General features: G+C 40.9%; 3 protein-coding genes across 6 annotated transcripts in view; 2 read left to right on the forward strand and 1 right to left on the reverse strand.

The window, feature by feature from the left end:
- The window catches only part of bub1ba (BUB1 mitotic checkpoint serine/threonine kinase Ba), a 12,135-nt gene extending 5,103 nt beyond the window's left edge, over positions 1–7,032 (reverse strand). Inside the window, exons 1-10 of one of the 2 annotated variants that reach the window (XM_044376387.1) lie at positions 6,928–7,032; positions 6,044–6,083; positions 5,174–5,367; positions 3,057–3,148; positions 2,222–2,346; positions 2,061–2,143; positions 1,871–1,899; positions 1,536–1,572; positions 1,237–1,455; positions 238–375 (exon numbers count right to left, since the gene is read on the reverse strand). In XM_044376387.1, coding sequence (XP_044232322.1) covers positions 238–375; positions 1,237–1,455; positions 1,536–1,572; positions 1,871–1,899; positions 2,061–2,143; positions 2,222–2,346; positions 3,057–3,148; positions 5,174–5,367; positions 6,044–6,069 — 943 coding nt within the window. In that variant the 5' untranslated portion in view covers positions 6,070–6,083; positions 6,928–7,032. Of the gene's footprint in view, positions 1–237; positions 376–1,236; positions 1,456–1,535; positions 1,576–1,870; positions 1,900–2,060; positions 2,144–2,221; positions 2,347–3,056; positions 3,149–5,173; positions 5,368–6,043; positions 6,084–6,927 lie in introns of both variants that reach the window. The other variant, XM_044376386.1, reaches the window with a different exon arrangement.
- Positions 7,033–7,573: 541 nt separating this feature from the next.
- Positions 7,574–19,714, forward strand: part of LOC122999435 (NLR family CARD domain-containing protein 3-like) — a 98,571-nt gene continuing 86,430 nt past the window's right edge. Inside the window, exons 1-2 of the mRNA XM_044376366.1 lie at positions 7,574–7,658; positions 11,234–11,281. The gene's annotated coding sequence lies outside the window, so the exon portion shown is untranslated. The remainder of the gene's footprint in view (positions 7,659–11,233; positions 11,282–19,714) is intronic.
- LOC122999432 (NLR family CARD domain-containing protein 3-like) overlaps positions 16,355–19,714 on the forward strand; it is a 69,277-nt gene continuing 65,917 nt past the window's right edge. For 2 of the 3 annotated variants that reach the window (XM_044376360.1, XM_044376361.1), the window contains exons 1-3: positions 16,355–16,614; positions 16,797–17,025; positions 17,302–19,099. In XM_044376360.1, coding sequence (XP_044232295.1) covers positions 16,420–16,614; positions 16,797–17,025; positions 17,302–19,099 — 2,222 coding nt within the window. In that variant the 5' untranslated portion in view covers positions 16,355–16,419. The remainder of the gene's footprint in view (positions 16,615–16,796; positions 17,026–17,301; positions 19,100–19,714) is intronic. The other variant, XM_044376362.1, reaches the window with a different exon arrangement.

Consider the following 19,714-nt stretch of genomic DNA (forward strand, 5'->3'; position numbering starts at 1 on the left):
CAGATGTTCAGTATTTATTATAACTTCTATGAAGTTTATCTGTTTTTAAAGCAGCAAACACTTCAGTGTGTCCTCAGGAGGAGTTATAGTTATTAATACATTAATAAATATTTATATGTGCTGACAGCTGCATAATAAACCAGTTATTAACTCTTTATAAACTGATTATTAATGATTAGAGACTTCAGCAGCCGTAAATACAATAATAGCCTGATAATAAATGAATAATAAAGGTACCGAGCTGCAGACAGCTGTGCTCCTCCACTGTAGGGAGGGGGCGGGGCTCTGAGTGGAACTCTGGAGAGGAAGTGACATCACAGAGGTCCAGCAGCCGCCGCCATATGTCCGGGTCACTGGGATCCACAGCGCCCCCACCTGGAACAGAAACATCACAACTCAGCAGTCAGTGTTTAACCTGCTGAGTGTCAGACCAGCAGACAGCAGGACTCCGGTCACACGTTGCCAACAGCAGCGACGCTCTGAGTATAAACGTGTCGTAGTCGTGGCAACAAATAGACTGAAAGAGTCTGAGCGATTTGTGCAGCTGTTTCCAGCAGCTGGATTAGTAGATGATTTTATATTAAACCAGTCAGAATGGAGTCTGTCTCATGTTTCACATTTATACAATAACATCACAGGTTATTTACTGTTGAAGGTTGCAGCATTTGGTTAAATGATAATTAATTATTAAATATGTCCAACACATCTGATCTAATTATGTCTCTAATGAAGCTGTTTGGATTTTTACTGATCAGTTGTTGAATAGACGGTGACAGAGCTTCATAATTTGTGTTATTTAATTTATCATTTAATAACTTGGTGTTTAATCTGTACATTAAACTAATTACTACTGCAGCCGACTCTGACTTTGTGTCGAACATACTGCAGGTCACATCAGACCTTTACATGCTTTTATAATGAAAAAACATCCAGCGTATTTCATAAAGTGTTAATCGATTGTCAACACATCTGACTATTGATTAAAGAAATTGCTCCCTACTGTAGATATTTAGTCTTTTTAAAAGATGATGATGTTCCAGTTTAGAGACGTAAACTGTTGTGTAAAAGAGTTTTTCAGTATCTTGAAAACATTAAATAAAATAAATGTTTTATTATATAAACAGAAAACTTTTTTCTTTAAGAACCAGAACGATAAAAAAAGTCATGAGCGTCAGTTTCCGACCTGACTGTTGTTTTCTACACACTGAATCTGTAAAAACCCGTCAGACTCCTCACCAGGTGAGGGGGCGTGGTCCATGTCCTCCTGGTCCTCCTCCAGAGGACTACAGTTCCCAGCAGACATTGCTCCCAGTGAGGTCAGAGAGCTGGCCTCCACGCTGGTCTCCTGGATGGGACTCAGCTCCTTCCTGGTTTTTAACACTGGTTTCTGGGAGACGGCGAGGGGGTGGGGCTCCGCCTGAGTCTGCAGGTCCTCCGTCGCCCCCTTCTGATGACCTGAGACCAGGAACACGAGTCGTCAATAAATCATAAAACTGTTCACTGATCAATATAATAAAGTTTGCTGCTGAACTCACCATCAGCAGCCTCGTAGACGTCAGACTGCATCACTTCCTGCTGAGAGACAACATCTGTGAAACAGCTGTATGATGTCATCTGCGGCCTGATGATGTCACAGCGAGTCCTGCAGACATCACTATGACATCATCCTGCAGGAGGCTCTGATAAAAGACACCATCCAGGTGCATTATGGGAAGTGTAGGCTCAGTGTAAAACACTGAAAGTCAGATTCTGCTGCTTCCAGTTGAGTTGTATCATCATCGTCATCATCAGGTATGATGATCAATGGTATAAAACAGTCTGACAGGTGACAACAAACTTACAGGTAAATGAATCTGAGGTGAGAACAAACCTGAGAGTGTTCAGACGGAGCGACGCCACCTGAGAGAAGATCAATCAGAAAATTAATCTGCAACTATTTTAATAATCAGTTAAATAGTTTTCAGCCTCTAAAACATTTAAACAATAAAACTCAAGGTTTCTATCAGAGTAAACTAATGAACTAATCAATAATGAACTAATCAATAATGAACACATCTCACCTGGATGAGGATACTGGATCTTCACACTCAGACCTTTCTCGTCAGGTCGGAGGAAAACGTCGTCCAGCAGCTCGTTTGAGTTTCTGTTTGATGACAAACATGAAGTTTTACTGACAGCTGTTTCCATCTGATCACCTGACTGCATGAGGTGTGTTTATTACCCAGAAGGCAGTGCAGCGGCGGCAGCGGCCGGCTGCGACTGAGACTCATCAAATATCTGGAAGGAGGCGGCAGTCGGCGGTCTACCTGAGTCACAGATCTGAGGGGCGGAGCCTCCATGAAGCACCTGCAGAGAGACGCAGTCAGACTGTGGATTTTGTCCTCCATCACCTCCATTGTAAGGTCATTATGAAGGATCTTCTGATGGTCAGTATGAACAGGAGCAATGATTACAGCAAGAAACACAGCTTTAATGTTCATTTGGGCTCCTGAACGTTGGTTTAAGACTCAGTGGAAACACTGAACTCGTCCTTTAAAACCTGCAGACTGACGGCTGATCAGCTGTGTTGTAGTTCAGACCATTAAAGTCCAAATAAGGAAAACACGTATGAAAAATACCAAAAGGAAGCAGCAGTAGCATCAGTGTCAGTACCAACAGTACTAACAGTACTAACAGTACTAACAGCAGTACCAACAGGACCAACAGTACTAACAGTACTAACAGTACCAACAGTACCAACAGTACTAACAGTACTAACAGCAGTACCAACAGGACCAACAGTACTAACAGTACTAACAGTACTAACAGTACCAACAGTACCAACAGTACCAACAGTACCAACAGTACTAACAGTACTAACAGCAGTACCAACAGGACCAACAGTACTAACAGTACTAACAGTACTAACAGTACCAACAGTACCAACAGTACCAACAGTACTAACAGTTCTAACAGTACTAACAGTACTAACAGTACTAACAGCAGTACCAACAGTACCAACAGTACCAACAGTACTAACAGTAGTACTTGTAGTATTATTGGCAGTATTAACATACCTGCTGTGATCTTCTGAGCTGCAACAGTCTCGTCTTCTCCTCCAGCTCCTGATTCAGCTGCTGCTCCACCTGTTGCAGCTGCTTCAGCCTCTCTGCAGAGACACTCACCAATCAATCAATCAATCAATCAATTGAGCGATCAACTGATCAGCAGAAACCTGTAGCTGATGTCAGTGAACATGTCACATGTCAGTGAGCCTGTCACGTGTCAGTGAACGTATCAGTGAACCTGTCACATGTCAGTGAGCGTGTCACGTATCAGTGAACCTGTCACGTGTCAGTGAGCGTGTCACGTGTCAGTGAGCCTGTCACGTGTCAGTGAACGTATCAGTGAACCTGTCACGTGTCAGTGAGCGTGTCACGTGTCAGTGAACGTGTAAGTGAGCGTGTCACGTATCAGTGAACCTGTCACGTGTCAGTGAGCGTGTCACGTGTCAGTGAACGTGTAAGTGAGCGTGTCACGTGTCAGTGAGCCTGTCACGTGTCAGTGAACGTATCAGTGAACCTGTCACGTGTCAGTGAGCGTGTCACGTGTCAGTGAACGTGTAAGTGAGCGTGTCACGTGTCAGTGAGCCTGTCACGTGTCAGTGAACGTATCAGTGAACCTGTCACGTGTCAGTGAGCGTGTCACGTGTCAGTGAACGTGTCACGTATCAGTGAACCTGTCACGTGTCAGTGAGCGTGTCACGTGTCAGTGAGCGTGTCAGTGAACATGTCAGTGAGCGTGTCACGTGTCAGTGAACGTATCAGTGAACATTTCACGTGTCAGTGAGCATGTCACGTGTCAGTGAACGTGTCAATGAGCCTGTCACGTGTCAATGAGCATGTCACGTGTCAGTGAACGTGTCAGTGAGCATGTCACGTGTCAGTGAGCATGTCACGTGTCAGTGAGCATGTCACGTGTCAATGAGCCTGTCACGTGTCAGTGAGCGTGTCAGTGAGCATGTCACGTGTCAGTGAACATGTCAGTGAGCATGTCACGTGTCAGTGAGCATGTCACGTGTCAATGAGCCTGTCACGTGTCAGCAGGCATGTCACGTGTCAGTGAGCATGTCACGTGTCAATGAGCCTGTCACGTGTCAGCAGGCATGTCACGTGTCAGTGAGCGTGTCACGTGTCAGTGAACGTATCAGTGAACATTTCACATGTCAGTGAGCGTGTCACGTGTCAATGAGCGTGTCACGTGTCAGTGAATGTGTCAGTGAGCATGTCACATGTCAGTGAACGTGTCAATGAGCCTGTCACGTGTCAATGAGCATGTCACGTGTCAGTGAACGTGTCAGTGAGCATGTCACGTGTCAGTGAACGTGTCAATGAGCATGTCACGTGTCAGTGAGCGTGTCATGTGTCAGTGAGCGTGTCAGTGAGCGTGTCAGTGAGCATGTCACGTGTCAGTGACCATGTCACGTGTCAATGAGCCTGTCACGTGTCAATGAGCCTGTCACGTGTCAGTGAGCGTGTCAGTGAGCGTGTCAGTGAGCATGTCATGTGTCAGTGAACATGTCAGTGAGCATGTCACGTGTCAGTGAGCATGTCACGTGTCAATGAGCCTGTCACGTGTCAGCGAGCCTGTCACGTGTCAGTGAGCGTGTCAGTGAGCATGTCACGTGTCAGTGAGCCTGTCTCGTGTCAATGAGCCTGTCACGTGTCAGTGAGCGTGTCAGTGAGCCTGTCACGTGTCAGTGAGCATGTCACGTGTCATTGACACGTGACACATTTGCTGACTGGCTCACTGACATGTGACACGTTCACTGACACGTGTCAGTGAGCATGTCACATGTCAGTGAACGTGTCAATGAGCGTGTCACGTGTCAGTGAACGTGTCAGTAAGCATGTCACATGTCAATGAGCCTGTCACGTGTCAGTGAGCGTGTCAGTGAGCATGTCATGTGTCAGTGAGCCTGTCACGTGTCAGTGAACGTGTCAGTGAGTGTGTCAGTGAGCATGTCATGTGTCAGTGAGCCTGTTACGTGTCAGTGAGCATGTCATGTGTCAGTGAGCCTGTCACGTGTCAGTGAACGTGTCAGTGAGAGTGTCACGTGTCAGTGAACATGTCACATGTCATGGAATGTGTCAGTGAGCGTGTCATGTGTCAATAAACATGTCAGTGAACGCACCGTCCATCTGCTGCTGTTTCTGCTGGTTGTATCTTTCGGCTCTTCGCTCCTCGAAGCTGAACTCAGTTCCTCCTCTCCTCAGCCCGTCTTTACAGTACGCACTCTGCTGAGGGAACCCGCCCTCCTCCTGAAGCCCCGCCCCTCTGCTCAGGTGTGTCTGTGACGACAACAACGACTCGCTGTGATTGGCCAACCTGCAGCCAATCAGGGAACAGATGGAGCAATTAGTTCTACTGCTGGTACAGAATTTATCTACTAAAAACTATTTTTTTTCTGTCAGAAGAATTAATAATAAACTTCATATGTTTATTTGTGTCACCTGAACCATGAGTGACCAAAACATGAAGAAATATTACTTTTATGTATTAATATACATATTTCTTTATAATAAATTAATCTTGAGATCATGAAATAACTTTTTCATGATAACAGGAAAATACAAATGAGAAAAATCTGAATAGGGATTGGTTTTTTGTCTGCTGTGTGTGATCTAAAGCTGCAACTAGTGACTATTTTCATCATTATTATTTTTATAATAGTTATTTTATTATTATTATCATCATCATCAATTAACTTGCTGATTATTTTCTCAACTAATCAGTTACTTGTTTGGTCCAGTAAAAGTCAGAAAATGGTGAAAGTCCAAGACAACGTCATCAAATGTCTTGTTTTGGCCATAAAGATCTTCAGTTTACTGTCAAAGAAACTAAAGAAACCAGAAAATATTCACACTTAAGGAGCCGAATCAGAGAATTTTTTTATTTGCAAAAATGACTCCAATCAATTAATTGATTGTCAGAATATTTGGCCACTGATGGATTAAACAGCTAATTGTTGCAGCTCTGATGTGACCTGATGATGAACACTTACTGTCTGCAGGATCCCACCTCAGCCATGACGTCACCTGGATCTGACGGACCAATCAGAACACACTAGTCAGTCCGAAACAGTTATACAGCAGCAATAATCAATAATCACTCCAAAACATAACAACAGGCCTAAATATGTCTCTCTGTGATATTAATAACACGTCTGAAAATACTTTGACTTCTACTAAAAACAGAAGTCTGTTTGTTCATTAAATAAACTTTTTAAGCTTCAGTTCAGTTGTTTCTGTTTCCTCTTTAACACTGAATCCTTTTACATTGTTGCTCAGATTAAATATGTTCATTTGTAATTATTAAGACATGAATGTGTGTAAATCTCATCTCAATCTATTGATCATCATTTCGTCTGTTTATAAACTGTCCCATAGTTTGATTAGAAAAGTTACCAGATAAACCAGATTTCTGAAAACAGGAAGTTAACAGCTAAACTAGAACATTTATTAGCTGTTAGTCAGAAATTAATCTGTGATAAACGTCTCAGAGCTGAACACAAAGCTGCTGATCACAATGTTCGATCAGCAGAGAACTGATCAACACACTGAGGAATAAATCACATAAAGTCTGTTTTTATCCAACCAGCAGCTTCTTGGTTGTTTGTCTCGGAGCCGGATTAAAGCCGGATCTTCCTGTTTCACATAAAGTCTGAACCCGTGTTGTGTTTCTGACACACTTCTGCCGATAAGCGAGTTTCACTTAAAGTCACAAAGTTTTGAATCAAGTTTGTCGAAGCTGTTAAACGTTTCTAACGTGTGTTGAGTCAGTTAGCTTCGTTTAGCTTTAAAGCTACATGTTCATATAAACATGTAAATACACATAAACCGCGTCACAACAACAATATTTAACCAATAAACTGTTTTTATTTCTCACCTTTTACAGTTTTCAGATGTTCAGAAATCAAAACAACATTCAAATCGACCCGCTGTCAGAGCTGCTTTTAAACTTCCTGCGGCGGCTCTGATTGGACGATTAGAAGACAACAATATCAACGTCACTTCCGCTCCAACGCTCATGTCCTCACAGCGCCGCTGCAGGCCGGAGGCTGTACTGCACCCTGATAGTATTTCTATTACACTGTATTTATTATAAAGAATATATAACAGAATTTATTATACAGTATTTATAATAAACAGTGTTTATGTGTCAACATTCTCATTCATTTTATTTCTCTTAGTTTTATCCAGACAGCTGTTGGGTTGTTTTCTTCAGGATGTAATATTTTATATGACTGTACTGCAGTGTTTTCACTCTATTACTGTGATGTATTTATGAGACATGATATATTTATGTGTTATGTGTTTTATGTTGTTTGTCTGTAATCATCGTTGTTGCTGCCGCTCTCAGCCAGGACTCTTAAAAAGAGGTTTTTCATTTCAATGGTTTTACTGGTTAAACAGAGTTTAATGTTTGTCTCCAGTGTGTCTGAGGACACAGATGTTATAATAATGAATCATAAATTCATCATTACAATAAGGGTTAAAAAAAAAAACTTCCTGTCAGTTACATGTTTGTTCCTCTTCTGGTTGGTTTCCCTGTTGAAGCTGCGGATTAACTTCATCTTCACTCATCAGCTTGATTCAGATTATTTTCAGCATCTAAAGGTAACGTAACCAACAGTTTTCATCATGTTTGTGTTAAAATGATGTGATAACAGTAGAGATGGTTGTTATAGTGATGAGTTATGTTGATTTGTTGACTGCATTCAGGGTTTCCGGGTTCATTAAAAAGTCTGAAGTCCAATAATCTGAATTTTAGGCCTTAAAATGTCTTAAAGGTCTTGAAGATTGGTCGTTTTACACTTAAGTTGCATTAACTTCAGTCTCGCTGTGAAATCTGTTTCTGAGAAAAAAAATGTATCGATCCACGCCGTAACAAAACTACAAAACGAAACCAACATAGGAGCCTTATCAATGTAGCAAATGCATCGTTATGATTCATGAAGGGCAAAACAAGTGATAAAGATCAGAGATTTGGTTGATGGATCAGAGCGAAGCTTCTCCTCACAGAACCAAAGAGTCTGATTAACTAACAGTTAAATGTCGTTCAGACTCTACAGAATACTTTACTTTAGTTTCAGTTCCAGTCAGACTTTGGATGGAATTAATTTTAAATACGAGGACGCATCACTGTGTAATGATCTCTGCTTTCATTATTATGATTATTGTCTCATCCAGAGAGGTGCAGCTTTACTCTTTTTTGACAGTTTGCTAATTTGTATGCACACATTTTGGTTAACATTCTGTCATTTCTTGCTTGCTTTAAATTATGTTGTAACTTTTTGTTTTTCATGGATCCAGCAAAAGAAGTGGCATGAGGAAGTGGAAGTGACAGCAGGCAGTGGGAGAGGTCATATGGGTGGGGATATGTTTGGGATTCAGTTAAATTTTAAGTTTTGTTGGGTTTTTTTTGTTTGTTTTTTTTGGGGGGGTAGGGGTCACAGTTAGTTTGGTTGTGAATAATGTTGGTATTGTTGTTGCTATTAAGGTTGTTAGTTAATTGTTTATTCCTGCCAACCCGGTTGAGTTCATTATGCTGTTTTACTTTTCTCTAGTGATCTTTGTATTTTGAATTTGAATTTTAAGATTAAATTAAATTGTAAATAAATAACAATGTTTTATGATACACACCTGGTGTTCTTGAGCCTTACTGCTTGGTCCCTGACAATTACATTAGTTCTTCCCAGTGTGCTTTGGTGTGTCAAAGGTCAGTTTTTATACTTCTGTTACACTCTAAATTATGGGTTTAAAAGGACTTCGTCTCTTCTTCATATGCCATATGCTATTGTCATATGACATAATTACACTATTTTATATTTACTCAGTTTACACTCAACATGCACAGGTAAACCCAAGTGATGTAATGTCACGCTTCATTCACTTTTTTCTGGAGTTAATCCACCGTGAGTAGAGTACACTTCATTACAGATTTTGACTGATGAGTGTACAGTGAACGATCAACAAAGCAGCATCTCCTGTCGTAACTTATGATTTCTGTTTTTTTTTTTTTTTTTTTTTTTTTTAAAAAACAACCAGTTATGATGATGCAACTATAGTTCTAGAAATTTATATCCAGAGATACTTTTTTTTAGTTTGAATTTAGTTATGGAAAAGATAAAGGTTAGCCCAGAACTAATTCAGATACAGCGAATATTTGAACAAAATGGCTAGAAAGTGATCCGATCTGGAGCTGGCCGAGTACCGGCCCAGATAAGAAAGGACGCCAGATCTGGCCCAGAACTTATGGAAGCTCTGGGCCGGATCCAGTACAGAACTGAACCGGATCTGGCCCACCTTCGGACAAATGACTACAAAATAATCTCATCCGTTCTGGAGCTGGCCCAGTACCGGCCCAAAAGCGAAAAAACGGATCCGCACCGTTATTGGCCCGTTGTGCCAAAGGACACCGGCCCGGGTCCATTTTACAGATCTGGCCCACAACTTATGGAGGCTCTGGGCCGGATCTGGGCCATATCATTTTTGCTATCTGGATAGACTTTGAAGGTGGTTTTGTGAGTTTTAGAACAGCAGAACTCAGGTTTAACATTGTTTAACCAGCTTTAATGATCTAAATCATATTGTGATGTTTTGTAAAACTGTTTAATTTATAGAAACTGTTTGACGTCTCTTAACAAGGTTTCACACTCAGTTTATTATGAAAACCTGATGGAAACCTGATGGGGATCCCTGAGACCACATCTCATCAAATACGGGTCTGCAGGCTGATGTGCATCAGTTTACTGCTGTAGAGTGTCTGAAGTTGAGTCAGTGATTAGAAACATTCAGTTTCCTTTCAATAAACTTCTGAGTTGAACATCTTGTTTTAGTGTTTAATATGTTTGAAGGGATTTTATTCTGTTTTATTCATCAGTGAAACATTCTGGAAATTCAGAGCCAGTGAAACTGGTTTGGTGTTTAGAACGATAAATAGAGTTTGTTTGTTTGTTTGTTTTTAAAGCGACGGCAAACTGTGTTTTATCAACGCATTTTTCAGTTCCTCAAAGTGGAAAAACCTCATTACCGTAATAAAACACGTGTTTGCGCAGGAGGAAGTAACGTGGCGGCTGGTTTGACCGCAGTAGAAAACACTTAAATTAGGTTAATTAACTGATTAACTTTACAAGTAATTCTGGGACTTTGATTTTCCTTCATATCCTTTGTACTTTTTACCAGTTTGGATGTGAAATACATCTTAAATTGCATCTTATTGGTCCAAAAAAGGTCTAAACTTGTTGAAACTCTGTGCTTTGGTGGAATGAACAAAACTACAGAAAAAACAAGAAAAGCTTCGTTTTGCTGAAACTGAAATTCAACCTCTTCAAATGTTTGTCTGTTTAATTCTGTGGTTCATGTTGAGGCTCCACTTTGTGGTGGTCTGTTAATTACTCTTAATTAACGAGATTAATTTGTCTATTTTACGTGAGAATATAGAGAAGAATAATATCCAGCTCAGACTTCTGGTTTAATGAAAATATTAATGAATATTAATGAATATTAACATGTAATATGTTCATCAATAGATCAGATTCATGTGTTTGGTCATTACAGTCATTCTCAAACAGAAAACTTTCCCCAAATATAAAGTACAGAACACAACTGACACTGGGTGTTAAAGGGTTCATGTACAATGATACTGATTTTTACATGTTATATTAATAAATATTTACCTTTAAAAATATCATTAAAAGTAAATCATCTTGTTTAAATAAATGCTTTGTAGTCAGTTAATTAATTGATCATAAAACAGTAAAATCTGCTGCAAATACATCAGCAACAGTATTGCTGGGCAGCAGTTTCATGACAAAGTGGAGATAATGTATTTTGGTAAAGGAAGGGTTAAAGCTTTCAGTTGTTTAAATATTCCACATGTTTTGCTCCTTTTTGTCCACATCAGACAGACAACAATGACATTAGTTTGTGGACAGATGAACATCAGTTTCCAGGTAAATCAGAATACTGCGGCACTGTGAGATTGTTTAATGTCCTCACAGAGAGTCTTGGCAGGTTCCTCCTGTGTGTTTGGAGCTGAACTCTGCTGCAAGGTTCACTGGTTTAATATCATCTTTATGGTTTTGGACTTTGACTGTGAAGTTATGAGAGAGTGACAGCGTCCTCAGATTGATGATGAAGGACTGATGAAGGAGAATCAGCTGCAGCTTCTCTCTGTGTTTCCTCTACAGGTGAAGGTAGAACGACTCTGTGACCAGATGTGGATCTGAATTCACCTGGTGAGTATTTTCTTCTTTCTGCCACACAGCTGAATAAAAATATATCATGTCATCAGTTTTTAAACAGAAGTGAACTATAACTTGCTGCATATGAGTCTCTAGTGGACAAAAATACAACTGTATAAAAAGGAATATAGTTAATGCAGTTTCTTCAACATGTATCCACAGTGGAAATCTTAAAGTACTTACTGACTTTGGCTCCATCTGGTGGTAGAATAAAGAATGACAGTGTGATAGACAGCAGTGTGGCTCTGTGATGTGCAGCTTGTTGTAATGAATGAGCTTGTTGTTGTGTTTGTGTGAAGGTGTTTCTCTGCTATGGATCAGTGTGAGGACAGAGAGGAGGGAGTCCCTCCCTCTAAAAGCTCTCTGTGTGGGGAACATGACAGCCAGACCAAAGCTCAGAGGTGAGATGAGGATCTCTAACTGTCCATCACTGTTCTCCACTCACATCACTCCACCATCATTATTCACACTCAAAGCTCTGTGTGTGTTGTGTTGAAGCCCAGAGCAGCAGCACAGACCAGACTCTGCTGGATCTGGACCTGGACCTGAACCCAGCTGTGTGTCCATGAGTGACTGGTCTATGGATCGACTTATTACCTTCAAACATGAACACCCCTCAGCTGATCGATGGTAAGAATAGAGCAGTCATTGATTTTCTCTTCCTAACGCAGCTGTTATCAGCATTAAAATGTAAAATTCTTTTCAGCGTTATTTTATCTACAGGTCTTTTTTTTTTTTTTAGATTTTAAAGGAGCCATATTATACCCTTTTCCACAAGTTAACACAAATAATAATAAAATGTATGCTGTATGCTTTGGTCAAAATACCACAAGGATCCAGCACCACAGACCAAACTTGTAATAAACTAGAGTTATCCTCAATGCACAAACTCAGAGGCCCCCAGGAGTCAGTTGGTAGAAAAAGAATATTGATGTGGAAATCTGCACTAACAGACTGAACCGAGGGAACAGACTAGCAAACTGTTCCTGTTTGATGTTAAACCTGTTCTGACCGTCCTGCTCTCTGTGATCACCTCAACTGTGTTTAAATGAAGCTGAACTCACAATAAAGTTGTTCTCATCTGCATATGTGCAACATATTTACATGTTTCTGTGAAATTCTATTGCAGCTTGATTATACTATCCCAGCAAAACTTAATCAAGAAGTAATGACTCAAAAATAGTTCCACAATGAAAGTTGTGCTGCTATCCGTGATCTTACCTGGATGTTCCAGCAACGTCAAAATATGTCTGTACCATCATCAACGGGACTATTTAACTATTCTGCTAATGTTTCTGTATACAGTGTACATTCTGCTATATGCTGAGATTAACAACTTAATATGATCTACTTTCTAAAATGGTCCAGCTGACGTCCTGTCTGACCCGGACGTCTGTTATACGTTTTAAAAACATGTCACTTTCAAGATAATCTTGATTATAAATGATATATAGGCAAACACACAGCAAACACATTAAGTATCTGAGTTAATACAAGACATGTGATCTTTTTACAGAAACACACTGAGTCAATACTGATGTGCAACAGTATGTTATTAAGATAAACAAAACAGTAAAAGATGATCAAAAGTGCAGCTTCTTGTAAATAATCTAACAATCTGAATTGTTTAACTCTTCAGTTAGGAAGGTAGCTGTGGAAGACTCTGAATCTTGATTGAGGTTTATGGGGACAGTAGTGATAGTTGAAGCAGGATCAGACACCATTTACTATGACAAGGCCCAGATCAGGACAGATGCCAAATAGTCCAGGAGAAGCTGCAGACAGGCATCAATAAGCCTCACACCACCAGGATGGTGAGTCTGCAGCAGCAGGAAGCAACTAAACTAGCAGCTGTATGTGAATCTGAGCAGGAAGCTCAAGTTCACTGACACCAAACTACACACCAACACAACAATGTTCAGGATCAACACTGTAAGTTACACTTGTTTTTCTCATTTCTCTGTTTCCATCAGGATCCATCAGCAGAGACCAGATTCTCCTGAACCCAGCTGTGTGTCCAGGAAGAGTGACTGGTCTATGGATCGACCTATTGCCTTCAAACATGGACATCAGTCTGCTGATCAGAGGTCAGACTGTAAAATGTTTGTGTCTGTTATTATCCAACTCTCATAAGAAGACATATCATTGATGTAAAAATTAATTCTTGTCCTCCTTAATACTGTTTTTACAACTCCTCCGAATTAAACAACCAGTGGTTTGATCATGTGACTCCAGACCTACACATAGCAGCGTTTTCTAATCTGGCGTCTCTATCAGCAGTAATCAGCAGGACGACATCATCTGTTTGTGTTTTATAAAACTGTCACACGTCACTGTTAAACTATAATAATATTTCATGATGTGACTTTGTTAAGAATAGAGAAACATGTGGTGAGTTAAAGTTACTACTTCCTTAAAGTTAGGCCACTTTCGTTGTCATGGCAACAATAATAACCACGAGGTTAAGGTTCGGGGACCATTGTAGTTATGGTCTCCTGTGGCAAAGTCTACTGTTGGGTTAAAGCCTCCATCCAGCCTCCTCCTCTGAATGAGGATATCTGTCCACATATATAAACATCAGCTGAACTGCACCACTGCTCCACCTCACAGTTACTACGACCACTAGATGGCAGCTGTCACTCAAACTAACTACAGGTTGTTGTTGGCGACTGACATTGTGACCAGAAGCCTGTACTATGAAGCAGGATTTGGGGTTATCAAGGTAACTTCAGGTTTAACTCTGGGTTTTCAGTCCTACATCGCCGGTTCACTTCTTACTGGGGTTCATCACCATGGTAACTGATGCTGAGCAGCTAACCTGCTGTGGAGCAGGTTAACTTCATAGGATCAGATCACAATCTGTCAACACTCCGACCACTGACCAATCAGATCACTGGAGTCATCATTCCTACAGGATCCCGACATGGACAAAAGTCCTGAGTTACAATAAAGTGACAAGTAAAAAAGAACAATATATATATTATTATAGGTCAGTAGAAACATTTTATTGTTTCAGACTTTCTGTTTCCACTCTGGTTTTAAAACAGAGCTTCTAACAAACGGAGAGATCGTTCACAACACTAAACACCTGATGATGATTTTAGCTGCGTATTAATTGTACAAAGTTTACTTTATCCCTGGAGTGACAGTTGACAGTGTGGATGATTTTACACTCTGATTCCATCACTGCAGCTCAGAATAACATGAGACACCTGTGTGATGATTGTTGGAAATAAAAACCAAAGCTTGTCTTTTATTAAAAGAAATAATCAACACTGTTAATTGGCTCCATGATTATAAAGCAACCTTTCAGTCAGATAGACTCATCAGTTATTAACTACTTTTACACTCTTTGCTTCAGTAGCAGAAACAGTCTGACGTTACTTTAAATTTGTCTTTTTATGTGACATATTCAGATGGTTTCTTCATCATCCAACTAAATAGCAAAAAATACTCTCTCTATACTTAAGTCATATATAATAATTCCTACATGTATTTTAAGCTCTAGCCTACTTTTAATATGTAGAAATTGTTGCTAGTGTTTCTACATCTTCTTGTTCTGTTGTATGATTACAGGATCGTTTACATTTCACTTCGTTGAATATGACCTTTGGCTGTTGGTAAAACAGAAGTTTTCTGTAGGTTCTTGGTTTCATCGTTTCATCTCATATCATGAAGTACTTCATTCATGGTTCTGATGATGTCACTCATAATTAAAAACTCCACCTCTGTCACATGATCGCCCTCGTAGCAGGAAAACCCCGGGTTGACTGAGCAGTTGATAACCAGCTTTGTAGTACTGGTTATCTGGACAGCCAATGTTAGGTTCAGTGAAGCTAGGTAATGAAAAGATATCCTGGGTATGTTGAACTTGCTTTGTAGTACAGGCCTCTGTCATGTTGTTTTTCTTGGTCTCCACCAACATCACTGAGGCCTGATGTCCTGCTGTCAAAGGCTTCATAGCAGGAGATCATGTTTGAGCAGACTGTGTCCAGGGAAGATCAGATCTGTCAGGTTGGGGAAGCAGGAGTGGACCCAAACGCAGAGGCTGGAATGCAGATTTGATGAAAATCTCCTTTAATTGTGGATGGTCAAGAACAGGCAAACAGAGCTGAACAAAACTAGCAGACGAAACTAAACGAATGATCCCAGGAAGACTCAACTCAAAACCAGACCTTAAATACAGACTAAACTAATCAAGGGATGGGGAACAGGTGACGAGACACAAGGGCAGGCTGGGAGTGATTGGCTGAGGAAACACAGGAAGCAGAGCAGGGCTAACGAGGGTGAAGCAGTGCAGGTGAGAAGGAGTACATGAACACACAAGGGAAACACAATAACAAAACTAAAACCCAGAAAACACAATATTCTAAATACAACCCACACCAACCTGTCCAAGAACCACCATGAACCTAAACTAAGGTACACAACACACCAGGCTAAACAACAAAAGGCAGTCCAAACCCACCACCCAAATATAACAAGACCCATATGAACAGAAGGACTAAACAGAAGTGCAAACCAGGAGACCCCAAAGAACACAAGAACATAAAAAGACCAAAAAACACACAAAGTCCAGGCAGGGTGTGACAAGATCGAGATGGCTCTGTGGTCTCTAAGCTAGTTCGCCACGCTAACAATACCAGTTTGTTGTAGCTGTGTGGATCAGTTTCTTACTGCAGGTTTATGTAAACACACCTGATGTGTCAAAACACAAAAACACAAAACACACAATCTTCAGGATCAACACTGTAAGTTACACTTGTTTTTATCATTTCTCTGTTTCCATCAGGATCCATCAGCAAAGACCAGATTCTCCTGAACCCAGCTGTGTGTCCATGAAGAGTGATTGGTCTATGGGTCGACCTATTGCCTTCAAACATGGACATCAGTCTGCTGATCAGAGGTCAGACTGTAAAATGTTTGTGTCTGTTATTATCCAACTCTCATAAGAAGACATATCATTGATATAAAAATTAATTCTTTACCTTAGTGACTAATACTGTTTTTACACACAAGGTCCTCATAACTACAAACACACACACTCCTCCTACAGACGCTTTCCTAAAAAACACAAACTTTATCTGTATAACACTTTTTAAAACAGAGGTACAAAGTCTTTACAGAGACAAATGATGAGAGGTAAGACAGAACAGCCGAGTGTTTTACGTGGATCCACTGTGATAGAACACAACACCTTTAACACTGATGTCATTATTTATTCTAAGACTTCATCTTTTCTTCACAGAGTTCATCAGCAGAGCTCAGAGGTTCTCAGTGGTCAGTCTGTCCAGCAGCATCAAACACACCTGGACTCCATATTTATGGTGTGTAAATGTAAAGCACAGCTACTACTGCTAACTACAACAGCCACAGAATAAATACTAAACTACCATTCTGGTCCTAACAGTCTCCATGCTGCACTCTGTAGACCAGCAGGTTTTCAGTCTGTCACAGATGATCTGATGTTGACTTCTACCAGTTAAATTTACATTTTATTCTGTTCCAGCTGCTGGAGAAGAACATCATCAAATTTGTGAAGAATGAGCTGAAGAAGATCCAGAAGGTTGTGAGTCCAGATTACCCAGAATGCTTAGAGAGTCAGAATGAGGTTGAGGAGGTGTTGGATGGTGAGGATGAAGAGCAGAGGAGGAGCAGCAGAGAGGCATTTCTGAAGATCACACTGCACTTCCTGAGGAGAATGAAGCAGGATGAGCTGGCTGACTGTCTGCAGAGCAGTAAGAGGATTTTAACAGATTTAACATGATGGAGAGGAAATGGAGGCAACATGGGAGAGGTTTATATTTCAAACTCTGCTGTTAATATGATGCACACATCTGCATCACATCTATGAATTCTTCTGAGCTGAAAACAGTCAGAAACTGTTTGTCCTCAACTGATGAGCTGAATATATTTCATAGTGGAGGAAAATATAAACATCTGCAGTTTAATGTTAACATTCTACTAATTTACTGTAGAATCATCTGATTGATTTCATTTGTTTGTTCATTCAGGAACTTGTGCTCCAGAGTGTCGATATAAACTCAAGTCTAACCTGAAGGAGAAGTTCCAGTGTGTGTTTGAGGGGATTGCTAAAGCAGGAAACCCAACCCTTCTGAATCAGATCTACACAGAGCTCTACATCACAGAGGGAGGGACTGCAGAGGTCAATGATGAACATGAGGTCAGACAGATTGAAACAGCATCCAGGAAACCAGACAGACCAGAAACAACAATCAGACAAGAAGACATCTTTAAAGCCTCACCTGGAAGAGATGAACCAATCAGAACAGTGATGACAAAGGGAGTGGCTGGCATTGGGAAAACAGTCTTAACACAGAAGTTCACTCTGGACTGGGCTGAAGACAAAGCCAACCAGGACATACAGTTCACATTTCCATTCACTTTCAGAGAGCTGAATGTGCTGAAAGAGAAAAAGTACAGCTTGGTGGAACTTGTTCATCACTTCTTTACTGAAACCAAAGAAGCAGGAATCTGCAGGTTTGAAGAGTTCCAGGTTGTGTTCATCTTTGACGGTCTGGATGAGTGTCGACTTCCTCTGGACTTCCACAACAATGAGATCCTGACTGATGTTAAAGAGTCCACCTCAGTGGATGTGCTGCTGACAAACCTCATCAGGGGGAAACTGCTTCCCTCTGCTCACCTCTGGATAACCACACGACCTGCAGCAGCCAATCAGATCCCTCCTGAGTATGTCGGCATGGTGACAGAGGTCAGAGGGTTCACTGACCCACAGAAGGAGGAGTACTTCAGGAAGAGATTCAGAGATGAGAAGCAGGCCAGCACCATCATCTCCCACATCAAGGCATCACGAAGCCTCCACATCATGTGTCACATCCCAGTCTTCTGCTGGATCACTGCTACAGTTCTGGAGCATTTGTTGAAAAGCAGAGAGGGAGGAAAGCTGCCCAAGACCCTGACTGAAATGTACATCCACTTCTTGGTGGTTCAGTTGAAACTGAAGAACGTCAAGTATGATGGAGGAGCTCAGACAGATCCACACTGGAGTCCAGAGAGCAGGAAGATGATTGAGTCTCTGGGAAAACTGGCTTTTGAGCAGCTGCAGAAAGGCAACCTGATTTTCTATGAATCAGACCTGACAGGGTGTGGCATCAATATCAGAGCAGCCTCAGTGTACTCAGGAGTGTTCACAGAGATCTTTAAAGAGGAGAGTGGGCTGTACCAGGACAAGGTGTTCTGTTTCGTCCATCTGAGCGTTCAGGAGTTTCTGGCTGCTCTTCATGTCCATCTGACATTCATCAACTCTGGAGTCAATCTGCTGGCAGAAGAACAAGCGACATCCTGGTGGTCTAAAGTCTTTAAAGACAAACTAAACCAACTCTACCAGAACGCTGTGGATGAGGCCTTAAAGAGTCCAAACGGACACTTGGACTTGTTCCTCCGCTTCCTCCTGGGTCTTTCACTGCAGACCAATCAGAGTCTCCTACGAGGTCTGCTGACACAGACAGGAAGTAGCTCACAGACCAATAAGAAAACAGTTGAGTACATCAAGAAGAAGATCAGTGAGAATCTGTCTGCAGAGAGAAGCATCAATCTGTTCCACTGTCTGAATGAAATGAATGATCGTTCTCTAGTGGAGGAGATCCAACAGTACCTGAGATCAGGAAGTCTCTCCACAGATAAACTGTCTCCTGCTCAGTGGTCAGCTCTGGTCTTCATCTTACTGTCATCAGAAAAAGATCTGGATGTGTTTGACCTGAAGAAATACTCTGCTTCAGAGGAGGCTCTTCTGAGGCTGCTGCCAGTGGTCAAAGCTTCAAATAAAGCTCTGTAAGTGGATGGATGACTAGAAAAGTACTTATACGCTATTTGATTATAAACAAGACTAGTCCTAGTATATGGATGGACTGTGTATGGTCAATGTGTGAAACTGTGGCCAATTTTTTTACAGGCATAGTCAGTGGTAGTGTCTATAATGTGAATTCCTGGATATTAAATGTCCATCTGCAATTTTCTGTGGTGGTGCCAGTAATATTTGTTGTTAAAGTGTACTGAAGTAGCATATCACATGACATGGTTAAGCTACATTTGAGTAAAAAAAAGGTATAAATGCAGTTGTGAGAAAAATACTTTCCACTCATATCTTGGGATGTTTCATTTGAAAGATAACTTATTTTAACATCAATTGTAACTATTCTAATTATTTTTATTTTCTCTTTCATCTGTTTCAGTCTTCGGATGTCTGTAAACATATGGTCTTATTCATATGTTAATGTAGGATTAGCATGCTAAGCTGTGACGTCTTTCATAGCACAAAAACACTGTAAACACACCCGTCACCTACCCAGCACAGTGCTGTCAAACTATAAACACCACTGCAACAACTTATTTTTATACAGTATATAGACTACACACACACACAGCACGACACAGCTATGCTAACAA

Source organism: Thunnus albacares, chromosome 16 (genome assembly GCF_914725855.1).
Source record: "Thunnus albacares chromosome 16, fThuAlb1.1, whole genome shotgun sequence".
Taxonomy (NCBI): Eukaryota; Metazoa; Chordata; class Actinopteri; order Scombriformes; family Scombridae; genus Thunnus; species Thunnus albacares.